The 23,268-nt window shown below is 42.3% G+C and overlaps 1 protein-coding gene and 1 long non-coding RNA gene across 5 annotated transcripts in view; both read left to right on the plus strand.

Annotated features, from left to right (window-relative positions):
* The window catches only part of LOC135282685 (uncharacterized), a 202,441-nt gene extending 190,090 nt beyond the window's left edge, over positions 1-12,351 (plus strand). For 2 of the 3 annotated variants that reach the window (XR_010348748.1, XR_010348747.1), the window contains 2 exons: positions 9,627-9,815; positions 11,377-11,847. This is a non-coding gene — a long non-coding RNA (uncharacterized LOC135282685). Of the gene's footprint in view, positions 1-9,626; positions 9,816-11,376; positions 11,848-12,155 lie in introns of those variants that run through there. The other variant, XR_010348749.1, reaches the window with a different exon arrangement.
* Positions 12,352-12,551: 200 nt separating this feature from the next.
* The window catches only part of GALNT9 (polypeptide N-acetylgalactosaminyltransferase 9), a 129,330-nt gene continuing 118,613 nt past the window's right edge, over positions 12,552-23,268 (plus strand). The window contains exon 1 of one of the 2 annotated variants that reach the window (XM_064392127.1): positions 12,552-13,107. In XM_064392127.1, coding sequence (XP_064248197.1) covers positions 12,867-13,107 — 241 coding nt within the window. In that variant the 5' untranslated portion in view covers positions 12,552-12,866. The remainder of the gene's footprint in view (positions 13,108-23,268) is intronic. The other variant, XM_064392128.1, reaches the window with a different exon arrangement.

Below are 23,268 nucleotides of genomic sequence, written 5' to 3' on the forward strand. Positions count from 1 at the left end.
ACAGATTTATTTTCCCCCCAGCTTTCTGCTGTGGCCATTGTTGGCAGGGAAGTGAGCCAGGTCTGCAGGGAGGGATCAGGCAAAGGGAGCAGCCTTGCAGGGAACCTGGGCTGCTCTGCCAGGGGAGCCAGGCAGGTGAAGAAAAAGCTGTTTTGAATCTCACACTGATTGTAAATGACGAGTTATCAGGGAGCATAAAGAAGGAGCCACTGTACCTTTCATAACACCAATACTCTTTGTTAGACTACAGACAAAAGTAGGCTTTGACTTGAGACTGCAGGAGAATACAAGATGAGAGCCTATAAAGATGGAACATATTGATCTTCCCTTTATCTTTTCAAAGCATTCCTCTTTTGTCAAGGGATCCTATTTTTTGTACAGCACATCCCTATCTTCCAATACTTTGTGTATTTCAATGCTCATATTTTAGGGAAATACAGCATTCATGTTTTCTGTAATTATTATTTTTAACTGAATATTTGTGAGTGATGAAACACATGCATTTTCAAACAAAAAGTTATTCTGAATTGAGATAGTACAACCAGGTAGGATCCTGGCCTGGCATGAAAGCACAGTTTCATGTTCCTCACTGAGGGTATATTGATTTATATGAACTAAACATATTTTTCTCTAAGCCCAAGATCAGAGTGGGTTGTTTTGAAGCATGCTGATTCCTATAAACTTGAAAAGGGAAGGCTTTACTAAGGAGACTGGAGATATACAAATAATTGGTTTGTTTGTTCCTTTGTGGACTAAATCAAAATATTGGTGAAGACAAATATGGAGACCAAAATGAATTATTGAAGCTTTTTCACTAAAATATAGAATGAAATCCATATATGTATATAAAAGTGAAAGTTCTTCAGAGTCAGAATTGGCCCACTTCATGTCAGGGCATCATTTAGAAATTAAGAACTTGAAAGTGTGGAAAGATGTGAAAATTTTGAAACACAGTCATTCTTTAAAAGTTTATTTGAAAAAAAATCCTACTAAGAGTTGCAGTGAACTGATATGGCCCATTTTGGGGTGCCTGAAGTCTGTTTCTCAATGGATGCCATCCCAGGTCAGCCAAGCCCCTTGTCTTGAGCACAGAGTTCTGTTCAGTCACTCCCATGTTCTGACAACACATTAATGGGCCACGGTGAAATTCCAGGAAATAAGGGTTGAATAATGCTTTCTAATAAAATATAGTGGTGCAATACAATAAAACACACAGAACCATTATTCAAGGTGCAAACCTTTAGAAAAGCTCTTATGTTTCTGGGTTTTTTTCAGTGAGGAAACAATTGAATCTGTCCCAAATCAGCTTCTTAATCCACAGCTGCTATAAATCAAAGAAGAAGAGAATTAAGTTTCAATTGACTTTCCTGGCTTTGAGCATTAAACAAGAATAACTTGAAAGATGGAGGGAACTCTGCAATTTAAAATTCAAATGCCTTGCCCTGCTGAGCTCACCAGAGTGGGGCTGCAGGGCTGCAGCAGAGCCCCTTTGCAGCCAGGTGGCCCAGCTGGGGGATGACAGCAGAAATGGCACCAAAAATGGGGGGAAAATGGGACTTGCAAATATGTGAGTGTTGAATGATTCCTTGTTCTGTATAAACTTCCCAAACTGAGAAGTTATCAGGATTGGAGCCATTCAAAATGTCAGCTGTGACAATGGGATGCAAATATTATCATCTGATCAAATATTATCATCTGAATATTATAATCTTATTCATCTGAAGACTAATGGAATTTTCTAACCATCATTTTGGAGGGTTTTCTTTTTCCTATTTCTTCTTTTCTTAGTTGAAGTTTTTCTTTCAACTCAGTATGGAATATTTGTGTTTCTTTTCTAATCATGTGAGTTCTTTCATGAAAGTAAAAATAAGTAGACCGCTACAAGCTTTCTAGCTGAAATTTTTTTCACAGGTTTTAAAGAAACCTAATAAATTACTGGATTTCTTTCTTCTTTTCAACAAGGAAGAACTTTTAAAAACCTTTTTACTTCTAAAAGCAACAGAGAATTCATAGGTCTAAGGAGTTGTGTAATTTGATCTTGCTGTATTTTGATGGAAAATGGGAATTTACCCTCAAATCTGGTAAAGCTGAGATGGGTATTTTTTAAAATCTGTGAAGGTATTTACAGTCAGTCCTACAGTTTGCTTGCTGGAATTTCAGTGCTACTTTGAAATATCATCTGTTGTTGTCCTTGTTATTTTAATGGACCATTCCAGAGGGTAGCAGAGTTAACTACCAGCATTTGTTACATGCCAGCTCCATTTCCAGCTTTAGCCAACAGAAAAACACACAGAGAAAAATTCCTCTTCTGTCTTGCCTTCAGCGTGATCCCTCCTTCAGCTTTGCTGTAAATCTGTGCAAAGTGATATTGATTCCTTTCAGTGTCCTTGCTTGAAAGGCTGGGGCACCTTTTCATTTTGGTCTGATGTTCTGCAAAGGTTACTGTGTTCTGAGGTCATCTCCCTCTGGAGCCGTGCCTGGGGCTGTATCCTGAGCTGCTGGAAGCTGCAGCAGCTCCATTCACAGCTGCAGGATCAGGCCATGGTGGGAAAAATTGCTAGAGGCATTTTAAAAAGACATGAATCTTGGAATTTATTTGTGAATATCAATATTAATATTGAATTCAGTAAAAAAATTAAAAAGAGAAGGAATTAGTATGAAAGAGCAAAAGAACTGCAGGAAGCAAACAAACAAACATTACTTTTTAATTGGGTTGTGTATTTTCTAATTCCCTTTCTAATCCAGTATAAGCAGCTGGCTTGTGACAATAAATTCCCCAAAGACTGAAGAATTTTCCTCTAGCATACCAAATTGTGTCCATCACAGCACTGTTCAGTGTCTTGTTGGCTATCAGATCTCAGTTTTTCTTTCCATAAAACAAAGGAGTCTTGTCTTCTTCTCCTCTGCATCCCAAAATCCCAATGGGCTAGGAATTTTTATAGAATCATAGAATGGTTTATGCTGGAAAAGTCCAACCATAAAACTGAATTATCTGTTACAGGATTTGCTGTGTTTTAGAGGAGTGGATAGAAATGCTCCTTCTCTGGCCATTTTAAGACACCACCAGGTTTGCTGCAATTCCACAATCATGCAGCTGAGGAACACGGTGATGGAAGATGTGGCTCAGAACTGTTGTGTGTGCCACAGAAATTGCACTTTGTTTGAGGTGAATTTGGGCTACATTTATCTTAGTATTGGGCTTTTCTTCACACCTGCAGCACGCTTTGGAAAGCTAGGTGAGCATGAAAGAGAATACATTGCTGATTCTGAGATAGATTTTCCTTAAACTGAAGGTTTTACCTGGCAAAGATCAGGCTCAGAACTGCTTGTTCAGTTCCCGTGTTTGAATTTGCAAGGATGCTATGTACAATTAGTGGCAATTAAATGAATTAACATTTTCAAGGCAGAGAATTTTCTCAACACTGTCTGCTCCTGGTATCCAGCTCTTCCATTAGCATTAGTGTTATGTGGCAGCATTCACTCATCTAATTTTAGAGTAGGCTATTTAAAGAATAATCTGATGTATTCATTTATGTCCTACTTAGAGTGGGTGTTATGAAGATGCTCTGTTCTTATCACTGCTGTTATCACTTGTCCTGTCTGTGTGTGACAGGTGGAAGCAGCTCCCTGTCCCAGTCAAGATCAGGGTCCTGTTGTAGATAAGTGCTCCATTCAGGCATTGAGAACAAAAAATTTAGGAAAGTGTCATGGGGGAGAAAAGAGGACTGTAAGATACATACTGAAGGATTCATCAACAGAATTAATTTAGTGGTAATCAGTAGTTGGATCTGTGACCAGTTAAAGCCAGTAGTAAAAGGTGTGCTGTGAACATCCCTTCTGGCTCCATTACAAGATCAAATGATAAATTTTCACTTTAAGCCTTTCTTACCCTCTGTTCCAAACCTGACTTGTGCACTCATGTGCTTGGAAAAGGTGTGCCCCTTCTGAAGGCTTCCTACATCTCCTTTTCTCAAACCAAACCTGCAGAACAATTTCCAGGGCAGGCAATCCACCTCCTTTCCTGCAGTTAGCCAGGGAACAGTGGCAGCTTGTCTGGACTGGGCTCTGCAGCTTTGGGATGATGTGTTGATGATGTGAGTCTCCTTTCACCGTGTAGTCAATGTTGTCACCACAAGAAATACATTATTCTTCCTCTGCCATTCTGTCTTGTTTTAGCTCGTGTGCCAATTCCTCTGAGGCCCCTCTGTGCAATGCCACAGAAATTCCCTGTGCACATACTGACCTCAAAAATCTTGAAGACTTGGAAGGAAACCAACTTCAGTTATTTTACCTACAAACACCAGAAAAAATTGAGGTCCTTATTAACTTCTATTCTTTATCTTTTTGTCCATTCTTCCACAGAGTGTTTTGGCAAGTCCATTTGGATTCCTCTCTATTAACCTGCCTGCCTCTAGCTTCCTCCTGCCCTAATCCACTTCATGTTATGGTGTCCTCCTCCTGTGCTCAAGGAGTTGCAGTATTTCATGTGACAGACAATTACTGGTTCAGGAGAATTCTCCTAACCTTTTGTCAAGAGTTGAATAACCCCAGTCTGTCACCGAGCTATCCCTTAGTGTTTTCTCTGGCAGGGAATTGTACTAATTGTGTTGAACAAAGTGTGCTAACAGGCAGCAGTGCAGCTCCCTGCAACACTCTGTTAAACAGCAGCTGAAAGCCCAGGATTTCAGGCCAAAGCAGGTCCTTGCTAAGCTCAGCCTTGTCCTCCTGGGGTCTGTGAGCCTCAGGGGTGAAGGGTAATGAAACCACCAATCAACCCCTTGCTCAGGGCTGGACACCCCACACACTGCTTGTTGCTCATCTTTGGTTTATGCAAATCAAAAGCAGCTCAATGGACAAGAAAGGATTTAATGTCAGGATTTTTTTTTTTTTTATTGTGAGCTGATACCACTGGATGTGTGTTGGATATCATATATAATAATAATAAACAACATAAAGGAAATTTCAGACCTGATCCATTTCACATTTCCTTTCTATCAGTGGATGTGATCTGTCCTTTATGGCTGGTATTAATGTCTGTACACAATCAAGCCCCCAGTGTAAAACATCTCCCTGTATTTAGTACCAGAAGCAGTGAGTGATCTGTGCCTGTAATTATATATCATGATGTGGTGGCTGAAGGCAGGCACAGTATGGAATGCTTGGGAGCTTGGCCAGAGGCTTTGATGCTGCAGTTTCACTGGGGAGGGCTTTGCTGAGAAATTGTTCTCCCTCAAAATAAATAAATATATAAATAAATGAAGCTTTTCAATTTCATAGCCCAGAGCAAGATTAATTAATACGGGAAAATTCTTAATCTGTCTGCTCACCACAGAATTAATGAATAATAGAGAATGTCTTCCCAGCATCTAGAGCTAAAAGGGTGATGAACATGTGGGCATGCCATTACCTACATGTCTCTGCCTACCTGCAGCTCCCCTCACCATTGCACTTTTGATGCCTTCTAACACCTTGGTTTTCCTTGTTTTTCTTGGTTTGAATTTCTTTTTGTTTTAAACTCCATATGGTCTCTAAATCAATTGAGAGGGAGATTAATAAAAGCAAATTCTGTCACATCCCTTATGGTAAGCTGTCCCCAGTTTTCAGATGGAGAAATTGAAAGCTAGAGAAGCTGTGGGGTCTGGAGCAGGAAAAGACAGAACAGGTCTGAAAGCATTTGCATAGTCCAATATAGTCTTAAATGTTCTTTTCCTACTGACTGTCTCATTTTCAAGTGTGTTAAAAAAAACCCCAAAACCCCCCAAAAACTCTCTCCAAAACTGTTAAATTGGACTTTGCCCTTTACTGGAAATATTAGGGAATCCAACCCAACTAAATGAATGTGGTTCTGTCATCCTACTTCCATCTGTCAAGGCTTCTCACTGGCATAGTTTTAGATGGAATTTTATCATGCATCAGCCTTCAACTTATTTTTTTAAGATGAAATATTTTAAAAATGCATTGAAGACTTCAATGCTAGAAATGTTTTGGTTTCTATTTAAATATTCTGAACATCTCTGTTAAAGGCAGATACAAACTGTACTAAATGTTCTTTATTACTCATACATACGCTGTCCCTGTGAAAAACATCATACATCAGAGGCAGCAGTGATTCTTCAGATTTGCCCAGTGACAAGGCACCATAAAGCTATTCTTTACTAAAAATGTCAATGTCAACTTTATTTGCCAAAGCATGTTTTCTTCTCTCAAGCTGCCAGTTGTTGTTTCAAAATAAATGGAATCTAAAAATCTCATTATTTTTATTGTTTAAAGCCAGCATTGGGTGCAGCTCTGGGGGTCAGGAGGTAACAATACTAATTTACCCTGGTGCTGCTGCACTTAGAATATTTAATCTCTTAGGACTTTGACATGATGGCTGGCTGTGTTTCTTAATTTTGTTGTGAAGATGTTGCTGGAGGGCCAGGCAGCTCTTAATAATGTGCATCAAGACAGAGACGAGTCAGTAATGAATATTGTATGAGGTTCTTTTCCTACCAGAGGATCAGCCTGGACAAATACCTGCACAAGCCCACAAGCCTGTTCCTCCTGGCAGAACAGGGACTGCTACAGTGATGGCTAAAAATTTATGTGCCCTACTGGATTCAGTGCAATTCCAGTAGCAAAATATTTTTAACTTTTCTAAGTCAGGGATAATGTTTAGCTTTTTCATCAGCTTTCAGCTGGATTGGAGAGGGAGCTCCTTCCTTCCTTCCTTCCTTCCTTCCTTCCTTCCTTCCTTCCTTCCTTCCTTCCTTCCTTCCTTCCTTCCTTCCTTCCTTCCTTCCTTCCTTCCTTCCTTCCTTCCTTCCTTCCTTCCTTCCTTCCTTCCTTCCTTCCTTCCTTCCTTCCTTCCTTCCTTCCTTCCTTCCTTCCTTCCTTCCTTCCTTCCTTCCTTCCTTCCTTCCTTCCTTCCTCCCTTCCTTCCTCCCTTCCTCCCTTCCTCCCTTCCTCCCTTCCTCCCTTCCTCCCTTCCTCCCTTCCTTCCTCCCTCCCTCCCTCCCTCCCTCCCTCCCTCCCAGAACAGGCTTCTCCCCAAAGGCAGCACTGCTGTATTAGAAACATGCTGGAATAGGAAACTTGATCAGGACAGGTTTCCTAAAATAATATCTGATCAAAGGCTAATGAAAGAGCTGACAGGAAATTGTGCTACCATAAGGTTGGCTGTTTAAGAGTAGAAGTGGAAATGAGACAAATGGATTCCAAGAAGGAGCTGAGGATTGTAATCCACACATGTCACAGACAGAGTTGAAAATTAATATTCTCTTGGAATTAGGAGCATCATTCATTAACCCTTTTTTGAAAAAAAAAAAAAGCCCTATCAAAAAGCAGTCTCTGTTTTAAAGTCTGTGCAGTGCCTGAGAGCAGCAGAAGGAACATGCAGAACCAGAAGATAATGTTGGACAGTGTGAAAAGTAGAAGTCTCAGCATGCTAACAGCTTAGCCATTGTTTAGGGCTTTGTAAGTTTTCTGGCATCAGGAATAAGTAAAGATGGATTTCAAGGAGTATAATGAGGTAATTTCTATATCTGTAATAGCTGGATATTAAATTACATTTATATATCTCTTGCACATTTATTTTCTTTATTGCAATTCTCATAAACATAGAAGCCGTCCTTGAAAGCTTCCCTGATTTATTTCCAGTGTGAGTCTCTATCTTATCACAGCAACTCTGAAATTCCTTGCAGTAAGTTATGGGATGATCAAAACCATCAGTCTGCAGCTTGGAATCCCAGTGCAGCAGCTGCCAGGCAGGTCCCAGCCACCTTCCCTGTTCTGAGGGCTGAGCCTCCCTGCCATCTGGGGGAGACAAGGTCCTCAAAGATGCTTTTTCTCTTGTTGCATGGTAAATCTAAGTCCCTACAAGAAATTTTTGATGATGGTGAATGGTGATAATCCTCTCTTAGCAAACAAGCACCTATTCAGGAATTACAGTAGGAGATAATAATAGGAAATGGATGGAGGACTATGCAGTTGGATTTTAAAAAGGCAGCTCTGCTCAATTCTTATTAAAATGGGTGAGAGCTCTAATGTTTATTAATTAGGGCTTTGTAAAATGTTAGTATGTGGGTTGAATATTTTAGTCTTGGCATTATTTATAATCTGGTTTCACAATGACAGGTTTATTGTGGGTTTTAATGCACGTTTGGATAATTGTTGAGTTTTATCCGCACGCTTTTACTACAGAGTGGTCATCAGCACAATCTCCCAGGCTTGAAAGCAGCAGATCTGCTGGCAATTGTGCTGTCTATTATAAATTCACTCTGCAGGGTCAACCTGTAGCTTTAATGCTACAGGAAGAATATAAAAGAAGTGCATGTTTGTGTCACAGCCACAGGTGGTAGCACACAGCATGAACTGTGCATTAGAAGAACTGTCCCATGTGCAAGAGGGAATTGCTGCAGTTTTAGAGGAAGCATCCCAAATTCCATTTATGAAACTTCTGTGTAATCTTATTAAGGGACTAATACGGCCAAAATTAAAAGGCTACACATATATTACATATATATATATATATAATTTCTGAAATGTGTGTTCAGATTTTAAGGCAACTCAGTATCTGAGGGGCTGCAGTGCCTCTTTGCAACAGGGTGAGGGCCTCAGCTCTGTGTGTCTGAGTGTTCAACAGATCTGAGACTCTGCTGGCTGCTTTTGCTTTTTGTTTTCTTCTAAACAAGTAGAAAAGTAGAAAATTAAGTAGAAAAATATCAAGCTGTGTTAAAAATCTAAGCAAGGTCCTAGCAAATGCACTTGGGTTTTCACTGGGAAAGTGGTGGGTGATGTCTGTGTGTGAGTAACTACAGCTGGAATCTGCAGTGGAGATCATCACTGGCATAATATTTTGTCTGTGGTGTCTTTTTCTTTCTTTAAAGCCTAGTGTTCAAATACTTGAAACATCAAAGTCTTCCCTTCTACACATTATTCATTCCTGCAAATGTCTCATATCATGCAGTAGGATGATCAGAAAGGTATGTCTCTTTAGAAATGGTAAATCAATCTTGTCCTTTTGGAAAAGTGGTTGGGAATGATTTTATGGTTATTAACTTGAATTCAATACTTTTTTTCAGCCTAGGCTTTTTAAAATTCAAAAAACTTTCAAGCAACTTTTTAATCAGCCTCTTCTTGCCTTTTCTCAAAAGTAAAATCTTACTTTTTTGTTTCTTTAGCTAGTTCCTTTATCTTATTTAAAATGAAACTCAACATAAAACACCTCATAGAACATTGAAACCCACTGGTTATCTGAGCATGTACCCACCACACCTGGGACTGAAGGCATGGTGCCTCCAAGGGTTCTGCTGTAGGGATGGCACTTCCACATGTCTCTTTTAAAATTTTTTTCTGAGCCCTTTTTGGGAAAAGTCAACATGAGAACTGTCCAGATGATGGTAGGTATGTTGATCATACTCAGTTGTTGTACAATCCACAGATTTCAGTAGCTGGCTAAAAAAAATTGTGTGTTGGTTGAGGTTTGTAGCTCCAAATGCACTGGGTTCACATCGACTTAGAGTCTGCTGCCTTGAGGAGCTGCAGGATAGGCTCTGTACATAATGGCTGTAAAAATGGTGTTAGTAAAGTTATTTTCAAAATATTTTTGTTCCCTGTTGTTTTAAGTGAAATTTTCTGTCTCATAGCTCAGTAGCTAAGTCAAACAGGATTTTAAATGCAGAAGCAGCTGAAGTTCTCCTCTGAACCAGCATCCTCATGCCAAGATGGAACATTCTGCAGTAACCACGAGTCGACAGAAGCAAATATAAATGTTGTAAGGCCAACGTTGCACAAGACCAAGCACAGCTTCAAGAAGAGCCTCAGACAACAGCAAGGTTTGGTTGTACATGTTGCTGTTACCATTACAGCCTCAGCTATTTGACAGCCCAGTAGCAGCTCAGAAGTGCCCCAAGGCAATGAACCTTTGCTGCTTTTGGGGAGATGCTTGTGGCAGATGGATATTTCAGAGTGCTGCCTGGAATTTCAGAGTCCTTACCTCTGGCCGTTTGACACCAGCTTCACCTGCAGCCAGGTGTCCTTCACCCAGGTGTTCCCTTTGGCTGAGCACAGGGATGGGTGATCACCTGCAGGCTGCCATTTGAATGCACGGGGGCTTGGTGTGCCTTTACAGCATCTTCCTGATCCATCTTCAATGATGAATGGAAACAGGAGCCCTATGGAGATGGACAGGAGTGAAAATCAGTGTGAGAGAGAGAGAAACTGGATTTGTGGTTTGGAATGGAATCCCAGCATAGCCTCTGGCTTGGTCCATTGATTGGGAACAGCTACCAATGCCTTCCCATGGTCTCCATTTGTAGGATGGATCAGCAATCAGAGCTGATTCCTTTGGCTGCAGCTAAAGCATTTTCACTGAAATCCAGCTGTTACATACAGTGATTTTGATAAAATTTTCTTTTGGCAACATAAGTCTTTTCTGTGGGAATTAAAATTGAAACTTGACCCTTTTGGGCAGGAAACAGTGGCTTCAGCTCAAGTGTTGTTCATGTGAAAATATTATAGTGCCTTTTTTTTTGGTTCCAAGGAAAAAATAAAATATATAATTTCATAATGAAATTTGTCCAGAAACACTTCTGCTGTCCTTCAGTCAGCTCTGGTGTGTCTTTTGCAACTTGCTTTGAGTTGTGTGAAGGAACAGCGAGCTACATGAGCTAGCTATTATTTGAGTGATATTGGGTGAGGTTTCAGCCTTGTGAACACAGTCTGTGGTGTGTACAGAAGAATATGAGAATATTTTAAGCTGACCATTTAAGAAATTTACTTAGGTCAAAAAGTGGTTTCCTTTAGCTAAGCCAGTCATGGATGAAATCATGTCTGTGAAAGCCAGTTTAAAACTGCAATGGTGCAAAAAATCCTCATCAAAACTTGGTAAATTCTCTGAGAATGTTGAAGGTGTTTTACAAGCCTTGGGACAAACTATAAACTCATGTCAGAATCCAATCTGAATTTTTGTGGCCAGCTTGTGAACTTGGAGTTTATAATGGAAATAGGGATGTAACAGATTCTTAACCATATCAAGACCAGCAGGTGTTGCTATAATATATTAAATGCTGTGGAGCCGTCAAATAAGCTGCACTTGAGCATTAGTTCAATATTTTCTTAAACCAAATTGTGATATGCTAGGAAAATGTAATGCTGTGAGTGATTTGCAATAAGAATACTACTGAAATAATCAAAGCACCGGAAAATTTCAGATGCTGAGCTGCTTCTGCTGAGTGACTAAGAGATATTTGCTGCAGCTTGAGTGAAAGATCTCATACTGCACCTAGGCATTATTTGTATTTAAGAATTCAGTAATGCAGGAAATAACTAAATCATGTACATATTTCCATACTTGGAAGAGATGACACTGCAGAAACTTTTGGTATCTTCTTCCAGGGATAAGATGAGATGATGGTGAAACTCCAGTTTAGGTCTTTTCTGCTCAACACAGATCTCACTGGTGATCCTCAGAAGACCAGGGGAGAAGAAAATTCCTCTAGGACAGAAACACATCTTCTCAAAGAAACTGCACCCTCAGGGGCCTTGCAGAAGGTGAGCAGCAGGAGGGTCAGAAGCAGGACCAGCAGTGGAGAATTTATCAGGGAACCCTGGGCAGGACTTGCCAAGTTTCAATGAACTTGGGGAGGTTGTAACCTTTGCTAGACTTTGAGCTGGCAGCTCCTGAAACCACGAAGGAAGGATGGAAGGAGAAAAATTCCCAGCACCAGGATACATCCTATGGTATGCAACCCTCTAAGTGAGATGGGTATATCTTTTTGTATAAAAGGAGCATCAGTGTGAACATGATGGAGAAGTTGTTGAAAAGGAGTATTTAATGTCCATAGGTATTGAGATTAATGATTTTGACCTGAGAGATTATCAATTTCGACTAGATATAAAGAATAAATATTTTCTGATGAGGTTGATAAAATGCTGTCATAAGTTGCCCAGAGAGGCGATGGATGCCCCATCCCTGGAAACATTAGAGGTCAGTTCAGACAGAGCAGCCTGATCTAGTTGAAGATGTCCCTGCTCATTGCAGAGGGCTTGGAGCAGATGGGCTTTTAAACATTTCTGCCAACCTAAACTATTTTATGAGCCCATTTTTCTATGGATGCTTGGCAAGAACTTCTCTTGCCTGTGGATGTGGTCCCAACCATGTCATTTCCATGCAGGATCCCAAACCATTGCCGTACTCGGGCTGCTGGGGAAACCCACGGAGCCGAGCGCGCTACCAGCTCTCCCTCTTGCCGGGGAGCGTGCGAACTTGCTTCACCTCATCTCCACCGCTGAGACGGGTGGGGCATCGCTCCCCTCCAAGGACACCTTCACCCTGGGCCGGTGCCCGCGGGCAGTGCGGGCTCTCCGGGGGGGCAGCGGCGGTAAGATGGCCCCTTGGGCGCGGCGGGGCCGCTGGGCAGGGCGCGGGGCGGGCGCGGCTCCGCCGTGTGCGGCTCCGCCGTGTGCATGCCGATGAGATCCCCCGAGCACGTCACCGCGCACCGGCGCTCTGCGTTTGGGGCGGCGGACAGCGAGCGAGGGCGGGCGGGCGGGAGCCGCCGGAGCAGCAGCAGCAGCAGCAGCAGGAGGAGGAGGAGGAGGAGGAGGAGGAAGAGGAGGAGGAGGCTCGGCGGAGCAGCAGAGCTCCATGCCGCCCTGCCCGCCGCGGCGCGGGCCCCGCGGGGCGACGGCGGGCGCGGGGCGGCGGTGCTGAAGGACAGCTCCGCTCTCCTCCGCTCCGCTCCCGCTCTCTGCTGGCTCCGCTGCCCTCGGCTCCGCTCCGCCCGGCTCCGCTCCGCGCCCCGGGCGCGCCCCTCGCCGGGTGGCCGCGGGGCCGCCGCTCGCCGCGCCTGGATGCGCCCCCCGCCACCGCGCCCGCGGCTCCCATGGCGGTGGCACGGAAAATCAAAACTTTGTTGACGGTGAACATCTTGGTCTTCGTGGGCATCATCCTCTTCTCCGTGTACTGCAGGATCCAGGACCGCTCCCAGGAGCTGGTGCAGATCGTCCGGAGCGCGGAGCGCCGGGCCAGGAGCCGCGGCGCCAAGGTGGGCAGCCTGGCCGACAGGGAGTCCATCCTGCAGCGCCTGGACCACCTGGAGGAAGTGGTCTACAACCAGCTCAATGGTACGAGGGGCGGAGAGGGGGTGTCCTGTGCCCCGGGAGGGTGCTGCAGGATGGGCAGGAGCCCCCGAAGTGTCCCCGTGCCGGGGAGGGGAGCCCGGGCACCGCTCGCTCCGACCCCAGCGCTGCAAACCGAGGGCAGGAGGTGATGCAGGGTTTGCTGGAGGGGTTTGTCGAGCCTCCCACCGCCACCCTGCCTCTCTGCCAACTCTTGGTCCAAAGTCAGGACTTCCTCAATAGATGCAAAGTTCAGGAGGCTGCAGTTCAGGGGTTTCGGGATCAGAGGAAGTCCCTACAAACTGTACCAGGTTTTACAGTTTGTCTGGATATATTAACTCTGCATAGGAAGTTGTTTGTATAGCAAATACAGTGTTAGATTATAGCTGGAAGTCATATACTTGGTTTTGGAACTACTTTAAAAACATTCTGCTGAGTTCTTACATTGTGCACTATTAATGGTCTGTTTAAACATAGCACCCATATGTTTCCTTAATGATTTTGCCATTTAAATTTGTTATTGTCATTGATGAGGAGGGGAAGCATCCACCAGTTCTTTTTATGACTTACCATTCTAATTCACCAGCCTTGAAAAATAGTGTTAGGTAAGCAAAGAACCCTTCCACAGTAGTTAAAACAGGCTAAGCATCGTTAGCCAGTTGTTATAGGACAGGTAACATTTCATATAGAAACTCATTCTTCAAAATGACTGCATTTGTATCTGCATAGATTCGTAAAGTTCTAAGTGTGAGACATCAGAGGAATAAGTACGTAATTAAATACAGCAGTGTTTTGGACAAGAAAAGGCTGGAGGAGTGAACTTTTGCATGAGATTGTAATATAAATGTAACATTTAGTGTTTCACAGCAAATAGAATTTTCAGTGTAAATGTGTTTAATATGTGCTTCTAGGCTGCTTGTGGAAATCCTACTTGTAACATTGATTTATGCAGGGCTACTGTAGCCTCAAAATGCAGACAAATAGGAGGGTAGCATAAAGTACATTTCCTATTACTACTTTGTGAATGAATGTATAAATCTAAGTAAGTTTGGCTGTTACAGCAATATGTAGTTTGTGCTAGCAAGTGTTAGGGACCAGGCATCCCCTCACGCTCTCCTCTGGATAAACAGGGCAGAAAGAGGGAGAGAGGTGTTAGTCCCAAACCCACACATTCAGGAATTAGAAGGAAAGTGTCAACAGCTGTGTTTTCTAACCATATTTTGGAATAGTTCTGAAGAATGTAGGATTTAAGAGGAAAATCGTTCTCATGAATTCCACCAAGCCACAAAGTTCCCAAACTAGATTAGATTGTTATGCAAGATATTTCCATCACAGCTCAATGAATGGGGTTTTCTCGCCCAAATAGATTTGTTCTTGGTGTTCTTCAGAGGGAAGACTTTGGGAAGGATTTCCCTGTGCTGTGTTCAGCTCAGCACAGCATCCCCTGGAGAATCAGCAGAGTCCTTACCGTGCTAGGCAGGCACCATTGCACGCAATGACTGGAAGTTCTCTGTGAAGCATGCCTCTCTTTGGGAGCTGTTTTCCTCATCTTTTTAAATTCAGTTTATTGGATATGAATCTTCATGGTGAAATGACTTGAACTTAGTTTTACGTTCTTCTTCAGGTCATATCAAACACCGCAGATGGTTTTCTTTCCCTGGAAGTTCTTATACAGGAAAATACAGAAAGTTTTTCAAGCTCAGCTGATCAAATTTCCTGTTAATTTCCCCTTAATTTTTCTCTGATTGTTGAGTTTCTTATTATTACACAGTGGTACGTTAACATAGATTAATTCTTTCATCATCATTCTGAAAAAAAGACTTTTTCCCCCCCATCATGCTTCAACAAAAAGTCCTAAGAAATTAGGAGGTGCTCCACTGAAATCATCAGAGTTGCATCTCTGCAAGTGAAATCAGGACCAAGGATCTGTATTTGGGTTTGGCTGGCTGCTGTTCTGTTTGTAATAGCATGAGTCATGATTTACGTCATTAATGGGCATCAGTGGGATGCAGGGGAGCCTGTGTGACAGGGCTGTGCTGTGTCACACACCAGGGCTGCTGTGACACCAACACTCTGTGCTCTGCAGCTTCACCTCAGTGTTGAGTCAGGATCCTCAGCCCTGCACATGATCACAAGGTCAGAGAGCTGCCTGAGGCTGTCTTGGATGTCACTTCTTCATAGGGTGGGTCCAAGTCTCTTCCATGTGGAGAGACAGATACAGGTAGACAGGTTTTATTCAGGAGGAATATGAGTTTATTGCATACCCAGAACCCCTCAAAGCTCCAGGAGGCTGAGTCCAGCTCAATGCTATCAATGCAGCAGGTCAGCCCAGCCCAGTACTTCAGTTTTCTGCTCTTGGTCCTTTCTCCTTGAGATCAGCAAATTTAGAGCTACCTATTAAGTATATTTTTGGTAATATCTCAGTGTTCTTTTATTTTCTTTTTCTCTTCTATTCAGATGAGACCTGAAGTCATAAAACTTACCTGGATTTTCTAGGGACTCTGTTGATGATCCAGAGCAATAAAAAGCCACTCTGTGAGAGACCAGCCTTGCAGCTGCACAGAATTTTGTTTCTGTCACACATATTTGTTTACATACAATCAAGGAAATGTTATTTAGGAGTGAGTACCTTCTGCAAGGAAAAGAAACACAGGCAGTAACATTACAAATGTATGAAGAGGCAACCCAAAGCTGATCACTTGAGAACTCATTAACTTTTCAGTCTGAATGAAATCAGTGAGTGCAGTGCCTGTGGAGGTGTGTGCAGAACTCAAGAGGACCATAGATGAAAGCCAGGAGAAAGCTGGTCCTTGCCATTATCTTTGGCAGAACAAGAGTTTTTAGAACAGGATGAATGAGAATTGCCATGATTCCCTGCAGAGTCATGCAGACATACACCCAAACAATAGTTTTCGTTTGGCTCGTGCTCTGGTTTTTTATCAACTTGGGAAAAATAGTATTTCTGAAAGCTTTCTTTTCCCTCAGCTGCTGCTGGGTTGGGTGGAAGCAAATGAATAGAACATGTAGAGGGAAAGGAAAGCAATGAAACGTGTCAGTGGAATTTTCTTGGTGAGACTTTGTATTACCTTCTGATGTTTGACCTTGGGTGCAATGTTTATTTTGAAAAAAAGAGTTATTATAGACCTAGTTTAGCAATCCATATAAATTCTTTTTTATTATTTTTGCTATGGTGTTGCTATTGATGGATATATTTTATTGTCATTCAGCACAGAACTCATACCAGCTAGACTTGGTAGCAATTCATTAAATGTCATAATGATAACACTTTGTATTTTCTTCCTATGCCTTTACTTTTTTCTAAAGGGGAAAAAATTAAAAATTATTGAACTGACTGATCTTTTTCCCCTAATCAGTTTTGTATCTAAGTCTGTTGCTAATGATTCACCATAAAGCATAAAGAATTTTTGATGCCCCAAGTAGAGCATAACCTTTCATGACAAAAGCAATTGAAGGTCAGACTACAATTTCAGTCTAATTGCCTTTTTCCCTTTTCACTGTCTCTTTCCAGTAATACACAACAATCAATACAGCATGTAATTAGATTTCATTCAATCTGCAAAGATTTAGAGAGCTTTCATCTTCTCATTATGTATTCTCACATCATGTCTTCCTACCCATGTCTTCTATACTGGACCCCTTTGACCTGTAATATTTTAGATGTGGAGGGATAAGCTGGGAGTATTCCCTTGAATTTGACAGGTTATCATTCGTTACACATCATAATTTGATTTTGGTCTCTTTGGGAAGATTAAATGCAATAGCAATTTCCAGTGTGATAAATGGGGTTTACATTACATATGCATTTCATGGAGGAGGCTGGGGGAAAAAATGGACAATTCACATAATTGCAGCACAGAGGCTTAAAATGATGGAAATAGCAGGTCCTGGGTGCAGAGTTCTGATTCCTGCTGACTGGGGCTCCTGATTTTTAGAGTGCACTGGAAGCCAAGTGATTGCATTTAAAATTCAGCCTGGCAATCTGCATAGGTAAAAGTTACAGTAGTATTTTAAAAAGGGCAGTTTATTCTTCATACACTCTGGACTGGCTGAAAATGGGCCCAAATTTCCATGTTAGAAAGTAAGGGTTGGGAACAGGCTGCAAGAGAGTCATGTAAATGTCCACATCACACGTCCACATTGTCACAAGAAGTTTTTACAGCTGGCAGCTCTCAGCTGAAGAACAGTCCCCTGGCAGAGGAGAGAGGTAAAGCCACACATGCACAGGTCACATTTAGTGTGACTGCAGCCTTGTACCAATGAAACTGCACTTTTTCATACCCAAACATTTTATAACCATTTCTATTTTATGTGATTATGGTCTGCTGCTAACATAAATCTGGCAAAATTAGCACCACAACATCTGCAGAAATACCAGCTCACATGTGGGCTCTGCTCTCAGCCGTGGGGTTTCCTTCTGGTGATGGGCTTTTCTTCATGTGGTCTCATTTTGAGGACATTTCTGAAAAAGTGCAAGATTGGTTATCATGCAGGCAGGAGGGAAAAATGCTGACTCTTTTTTTTTTATTTTAAGTTAGGCTACCATTTCTTGGTTTACTACACAGTGTTTTCTTTTCTGCTGGGTCATTTTCTCAAGCTTGGGTAAGTAACCATTGCTACAGGGCTGACCTAGTATTGCAAAGTGATGGTCAAGTCCAACAGACCAATTTCCCCATCACACTTGTTTTGGTTGTGTTAGTATTGATTTTTGCAGCTGAGGGAACTCACAATCAGTGCTTTCAGGAAGGTCAAGGTTTTATTCCCCAAAACAACAGAAGAAAAAAATAATGAGCCAATATTTGGATAGTCCCTATATAAATATAAGGTAAATTTGAAATAGAATTACTCTATTTAGGCACTTTAGGAAGAAAAGTTCTAAAAGTTTAGTTAAAAAAAGAGAGCAGCTCTCTTTTGTAGAACAGACAAAATTGCACTCAGGTCTGAAAAACATTGACAAATGCAAAAAAATATGTCTCCATTCCAGCAGCACATCAGTGATTTTAAAGTCTTTCCCTGTACTCTGTGTTTCATATAGTGGTAACTATTTTATGTAATGTTTCAGCTTTTTGCCTTTGTAGCTGGGAAGAAAGCTTATTTTGACAGGAAAAAAAAATTATGTGGTAATTTTATCATTGACTCATTTGTGTGGAACTTGAATCATTTTTACCATATGAGATTAAAAGCAGTGTTTACAGAGGCAGAAAGGAAACCTTTGCCTGATGTTGTTTTTGTTGCCTTTTCAGCTGTATTCTGGTTCAGTATCTTTCCATTTCTTTGTACATTTAGCTGGAATGGGAAAAGCAAATATGGGTCTGTCATCTTCCCAGAGAGGAGTGCACACCTACAGCCACTGCACAGGTTTAGAGGATTAGAAGACCTGGCTTTGACTTAATACTCTTGATGGAAAGAGGTGAAGCTGGTTTTTGAGTTTAGGGGTTTCATTGTTTGTTTGATCTTTTAGTTAATAAAGGCAGGTAGCACTTAAACCAGAAGCATCATTTTAGAATGAACTGAATGTGTGGCATTTATCCAAGGAAATACTAAGATTTATGAAAGGAAGGAAAAATAAATGAGTCACGTTTAACAAATCTGCCTTTTTTTTAATGCTTCTCTCTAACTTTACTAATGGGCACTCAGCTTCTCTTTCTTAGCATACTTGGCATACTTTTTTATTATTGTTGTTTGTGGGGTTTCTCTTGGTAGTCATTACCATAATTTAGTTTAAAACAACACACTGAAGGACAGAAAAAAGAAAAGTAGAAAATGAAAAAAGCTTGTGATGTTCTGGATAACAGGAAGGAAAAGAGCCAGTGACAGCAGAGCAGCTTCCAACCTTGTTGGAGTCCTATTGATCAAAACTGCCCTCTGAAATAAGACACCTCGAGTTCCTGAGAGTGAAAGCCAGAGAAACCCTCCCAGTGACCCAAAGTCATTTTCTCCTGAGAGCAGAGTGCTAAACCAGCCAAATGCTAATTGGATGTGTCTGCTCTTCCTAAAACTCATAGCTGTGGTGCCATGGAAATGCCTGTGAATATCTGAAAGCTTCACAAGTGGAGGCAAAACCCATTTCTAGGACATCAGGGCAGGTGCAAACATATTAAAAACAGTCTTTCTGCCCTAGAGTTTCTATCCTTTCAGTTGTTCTGGAATATCTAGGTTCTCCAGACAGTTTTGAAGACCAGACACAGCACAACTGGCACTTACTCCTTACTCAGCAAGTCCTGTAGAGATTAAAAGAGTGTAAGGCCATCTCCTGAGCCGAGATTTCTTGACTTACTCAACAGAAGGCAGCAATGATGCAGCTTGGTCTAGGGCCCTCTGATTTATCTGTGCTTACTTTGAGTTTAAACACACTGTAGTGCTGCTAGGGATAAAGGTGACAACCTTGGTTCTGTTGGTTATTTCTCAGTTTGATCTGTTGGGCTTTTAAATCCTTATTTCTTGAAGTGACATCACACCCATGATCTGGTGTAGGTCGAGATGAAGTGAGTTGTGAGCATTTTTATGTGTTCAAAGAAGTGATATTTTGGAGCTGAATTCTGCTCTCTTATCCCTCTGGTTTGATGTTCTCCTCCCACAGTGAGGGAAGGGGACTTTGCTTTCTGCAGTTCTTCACACTAAGTTTTTATTTCACTGGTTTAGCTCAGTTGGACTCCTTGCTGTGCATGGAAGGACAGTCCAGCAGCACCTTTTGTGGGCAATCCAGTGGAATGGGTGTTCCAGAGGAGCTCTCACACCAGTTCCCTGCCCCTCTCACTGCACTTGTCAGGCCATTTCATTTCTGAACAATTCTGTGTTTGTGTTTAATTTACTTGGATGACTTGTTCTGAGGGATCTTCACAAACCAAGGATGAGCCTGGGGCCATGAATTGTTTTGTATCCCTGTTGAGGGCAGTCCTTAGTGGAACAATGCAGCAGAAATGGGCTGGTCTTGAGAATCCCTGACAAATGGTAAAAGACCTAATATTTTTGTTGTTTTGTTTGGGTTTTTTTCTTCAAATGTGTCCTTGATTACTGGCTCTGAAGGAGAGTCTGAGGGCAGCAGCAGGGTAGAGAGCTGAGGAGACAATAGAGTGATTCTGCTTTGTCATCATGTGCACTGTGGACACAGAGTTCTCTTGGGGGCTGAAGAGTTGTTGAAGTAAATGAGCAAAACGTTTTTGGAGAAGGTGAGAATATAGATTTCTGAATATCTTAAGCCTTGTATCACCTCCCATGGAGCCATTCTCTAGAAGCACTTTCACTTGCCACCGGTCTGATTTATGCTTTTAATACATGAGCTGTAATTTGCATGTCATCCTGGGAGAATGGGCAATGATGAAGAAAACTAAACCAAGGAAAAGGTTTTTAAAAGAGCTTCTGTTTTAGTAGCTTTCTGCTACTTAAAAATGGTTCTGTCAGGCAGAGATTATGGATGCCAAAATACTACAGGAGAGTGTTACCTGTTTCACAGCACATTGTTTGGAATGTCTGGAAACACATTTAAATAACCCAGATTTGGTGGACGAGGATACAAAGGAACGTGCTTGGCTTCTGGGATTCTTTATTGTGGTTTTGCTTCAGTCTCAGCCTCCTGGGCTGCAGGTTAGAGCCACAAGCCCAAGGGGCTGCTGCAGCACCAGGGTCTCTGTCCCTTGGGCTGAGCAGCCCCTGTAAAATGGCACAGCCCTGGCACAAGCCCTGCTCTCCCCCAGCAGGCTCCTGACACAGAGCAAAGCCAGGACAGCTCTGTGCAAAGAAGCTGTGTTAGCTGTGGCTCACAGGACTGGCAGCACAGAGCTGGCTGCTCTCTGGGGCTCCCAGTGTGTTGCTGGATTTTGTTCCTGGGGAGCTGCTGAAATTGCCATGTCTGTGCTTGAGTCAGCAGCTGTGCTCAGCTGGGAATCCAAGCCAGGTGCAGAAGTGGCACTGCTTTCTAAGCAGGGTGCAGATGCTGCCAGCCCTGCTGTGCTGTGGCAGTGTGGGGGGTGACAGACACTGCTGCCTGCACGGGCTGACTGCCTCAAGAAGGTTTTTATCACTGCAGCAATGATTCAAATTCTCCTCAGCTCACCCGTGCACTTAGTCCTTAGTAGAAATCAGTTGCCTAAATTAATCTTTGCTATTGATCCAGAGGCATCAGCACAGGCAGTAGTTATCAGTACAGTAACTCCTGTAGTAAATTTGGCCAAGTGAAGGCATTTTTGCCACAGGATGAGGAGTAGCTTTGGTAGTTATGATGATGTGTGTGTAGTACAAAGGATTAAACCTTGCTGTGTCCCTGTACTGCTTCAGAATGGTTGAGAGCAGGGCCCTTCCTCTTTGGAGCTTGTGGAAGGATTCTCCTTTCTAGTAGAGATCTGGTGAACTTTGTATTTTTTTTTTGCCTTTGACTCCTAATCCTGGGGTCTCTTACTGCTTCTGTGTTTGTGCTGTTTGGCTCCAGTTTGCATTTGCAAAAAGAAGTTCTCAGACCAGGTCAGATTAGCACTTCATGGTGGCTGTACTGTCCATGGTACTGCAGGACCATTTGCAAAGGAAAAGGAGGTTTGTTGCACAGGATTTTGTTTCTCTTGGAAGATATCCATGAAGACAGCTGGAAAGCCCTTTCCTGCAATACTGGGGAAGTTTGCTGCCTCTTCTTCTTATTTTTTTCCCTCTAGCATTTTTGGTGGGGTGGTAGGGTTAATTGGTTGTTTTTCATTTGGATTTTTTCTGCTGGTTTTGTATTTTATTTGGCAATGGGGCCTTACTGCCCTTTTAGAAATTGAGTTTATTTTTTTATACAGTTCTCATATGCCTCTAGGATGAACAGCTTTTGTAAATAAAAATGTGTTTTTTGTTATATTAACTCATTTTCAAGCAAGCCTTGTGTTGTAGCAAAGATTGGTGGTATTCTTTCCTGTGCACGCTGAACTGAAGGCAGTGATAAGACTAAAAATATCCCCAATTGAAATAGCACTGTATAACCCAAAGGTTAGTTTTCCTCAGGATGAAAATTTGCAGTTGCTCTATGGGTTCCTTGTAAGACAGATTTCTGGTCATGCAGCCATGAGTAAAATGAGGCTGCTGATAGCTGCAAAGTTCTGTGTCTGCCAAACTCAGCCCCACTGGTGGCTGCCAGGAGCAGAATTCAGCTGGTGGCCAATGCTGACACCCATTGCTCTGCTGCGAGCTGGGGGTGAGTGCTGGCTGTGGTACCAGAGCAGGGAGCAGGCACTGTTCACACCTCCAACAGGAAAAACAGATTTTCCAGCACAGAGCTGTTAATGCTAAAACTTGCTGATGGATTGCAGGTGGCTCCATGTAACAGATGGGAGTGGGGCATGAGGGGAGAGTGAGCTGAGCATCTTGGAGATAATACACAGCCTAATGCTGAGCTGCCCAGCTGCTGAAAGAGTTTATTTCAATTTTCACAAGCAGTGAGTGGGTTTGGTGTGGAAAAATGGGTGGTTGGGTGGCTTAGGTGTGAGCCTGTGCTAGCCTTGGGTTTGGAAACCACTTTTTTTTTTTTTTTTTTTTTTTTGTAGTTCTGTTATGAAATTTGTGTGTTGTCTGGAGAGTCCCCAGGACCCAGATCTGTGGATTTAGGCTGCTGACTTTCCAAAACCATCACAGGGATGTGGGCAGCCAAATTCTCCACTGGAGCCACCTTTCTTCCAGGTGGCCAGTCATTTCTACCACTCTTTAATGAACTTTTGTATCTGCCAGAAGCTGCAACTTTCTCAGCAGCTAAAAAATGTCTTTTATTTATTCATTGCTAGTATCACAAGGAGCGGTGGAAATATTTGCAGGTATTAATTATAAATTTCATATGTTTCTTCAGTTTAACATTTGGCAAACTCACTCAACACATCCTTCGTGGGGTGCTCCTTTAAAAGGCACAGACATGACCATGTCAGCACCTGTACTGAACATTTCAACCTCAGCTATTCCTGCTCTGAATACACAAACCCAATAATCTTTGATTTTAGACCTGTGCCAGCATGATGCTCCTCCTGAAATAGATCCATCTGGCTCGATGCATTTCCATTCAACAGAAAATTAATTCTGGAAGGGAAGTGCCTTTTATAATGCCTGTATCCAGTGGGGTTGTATGCAAAACCTTCTGTTCCCTGAAAGAGGCAGCTTGGTATGGGTCCCATATTCACAGCTACATTCCCATTCCAG

Source organism: Passer domesticus, chromosome 17, assembly GCF_036417665.1.
Source record: "Passer domesticus isolate bPasDom1 chromosome 17, bPasDom1.hap1, whole genome shotgun sequence".
Taxonomy (NCBI): Eukaryota; Metazoa; Chordata; class Aves; order Passeriformes; family Passeridae; genus Passer; species Passer domesticus.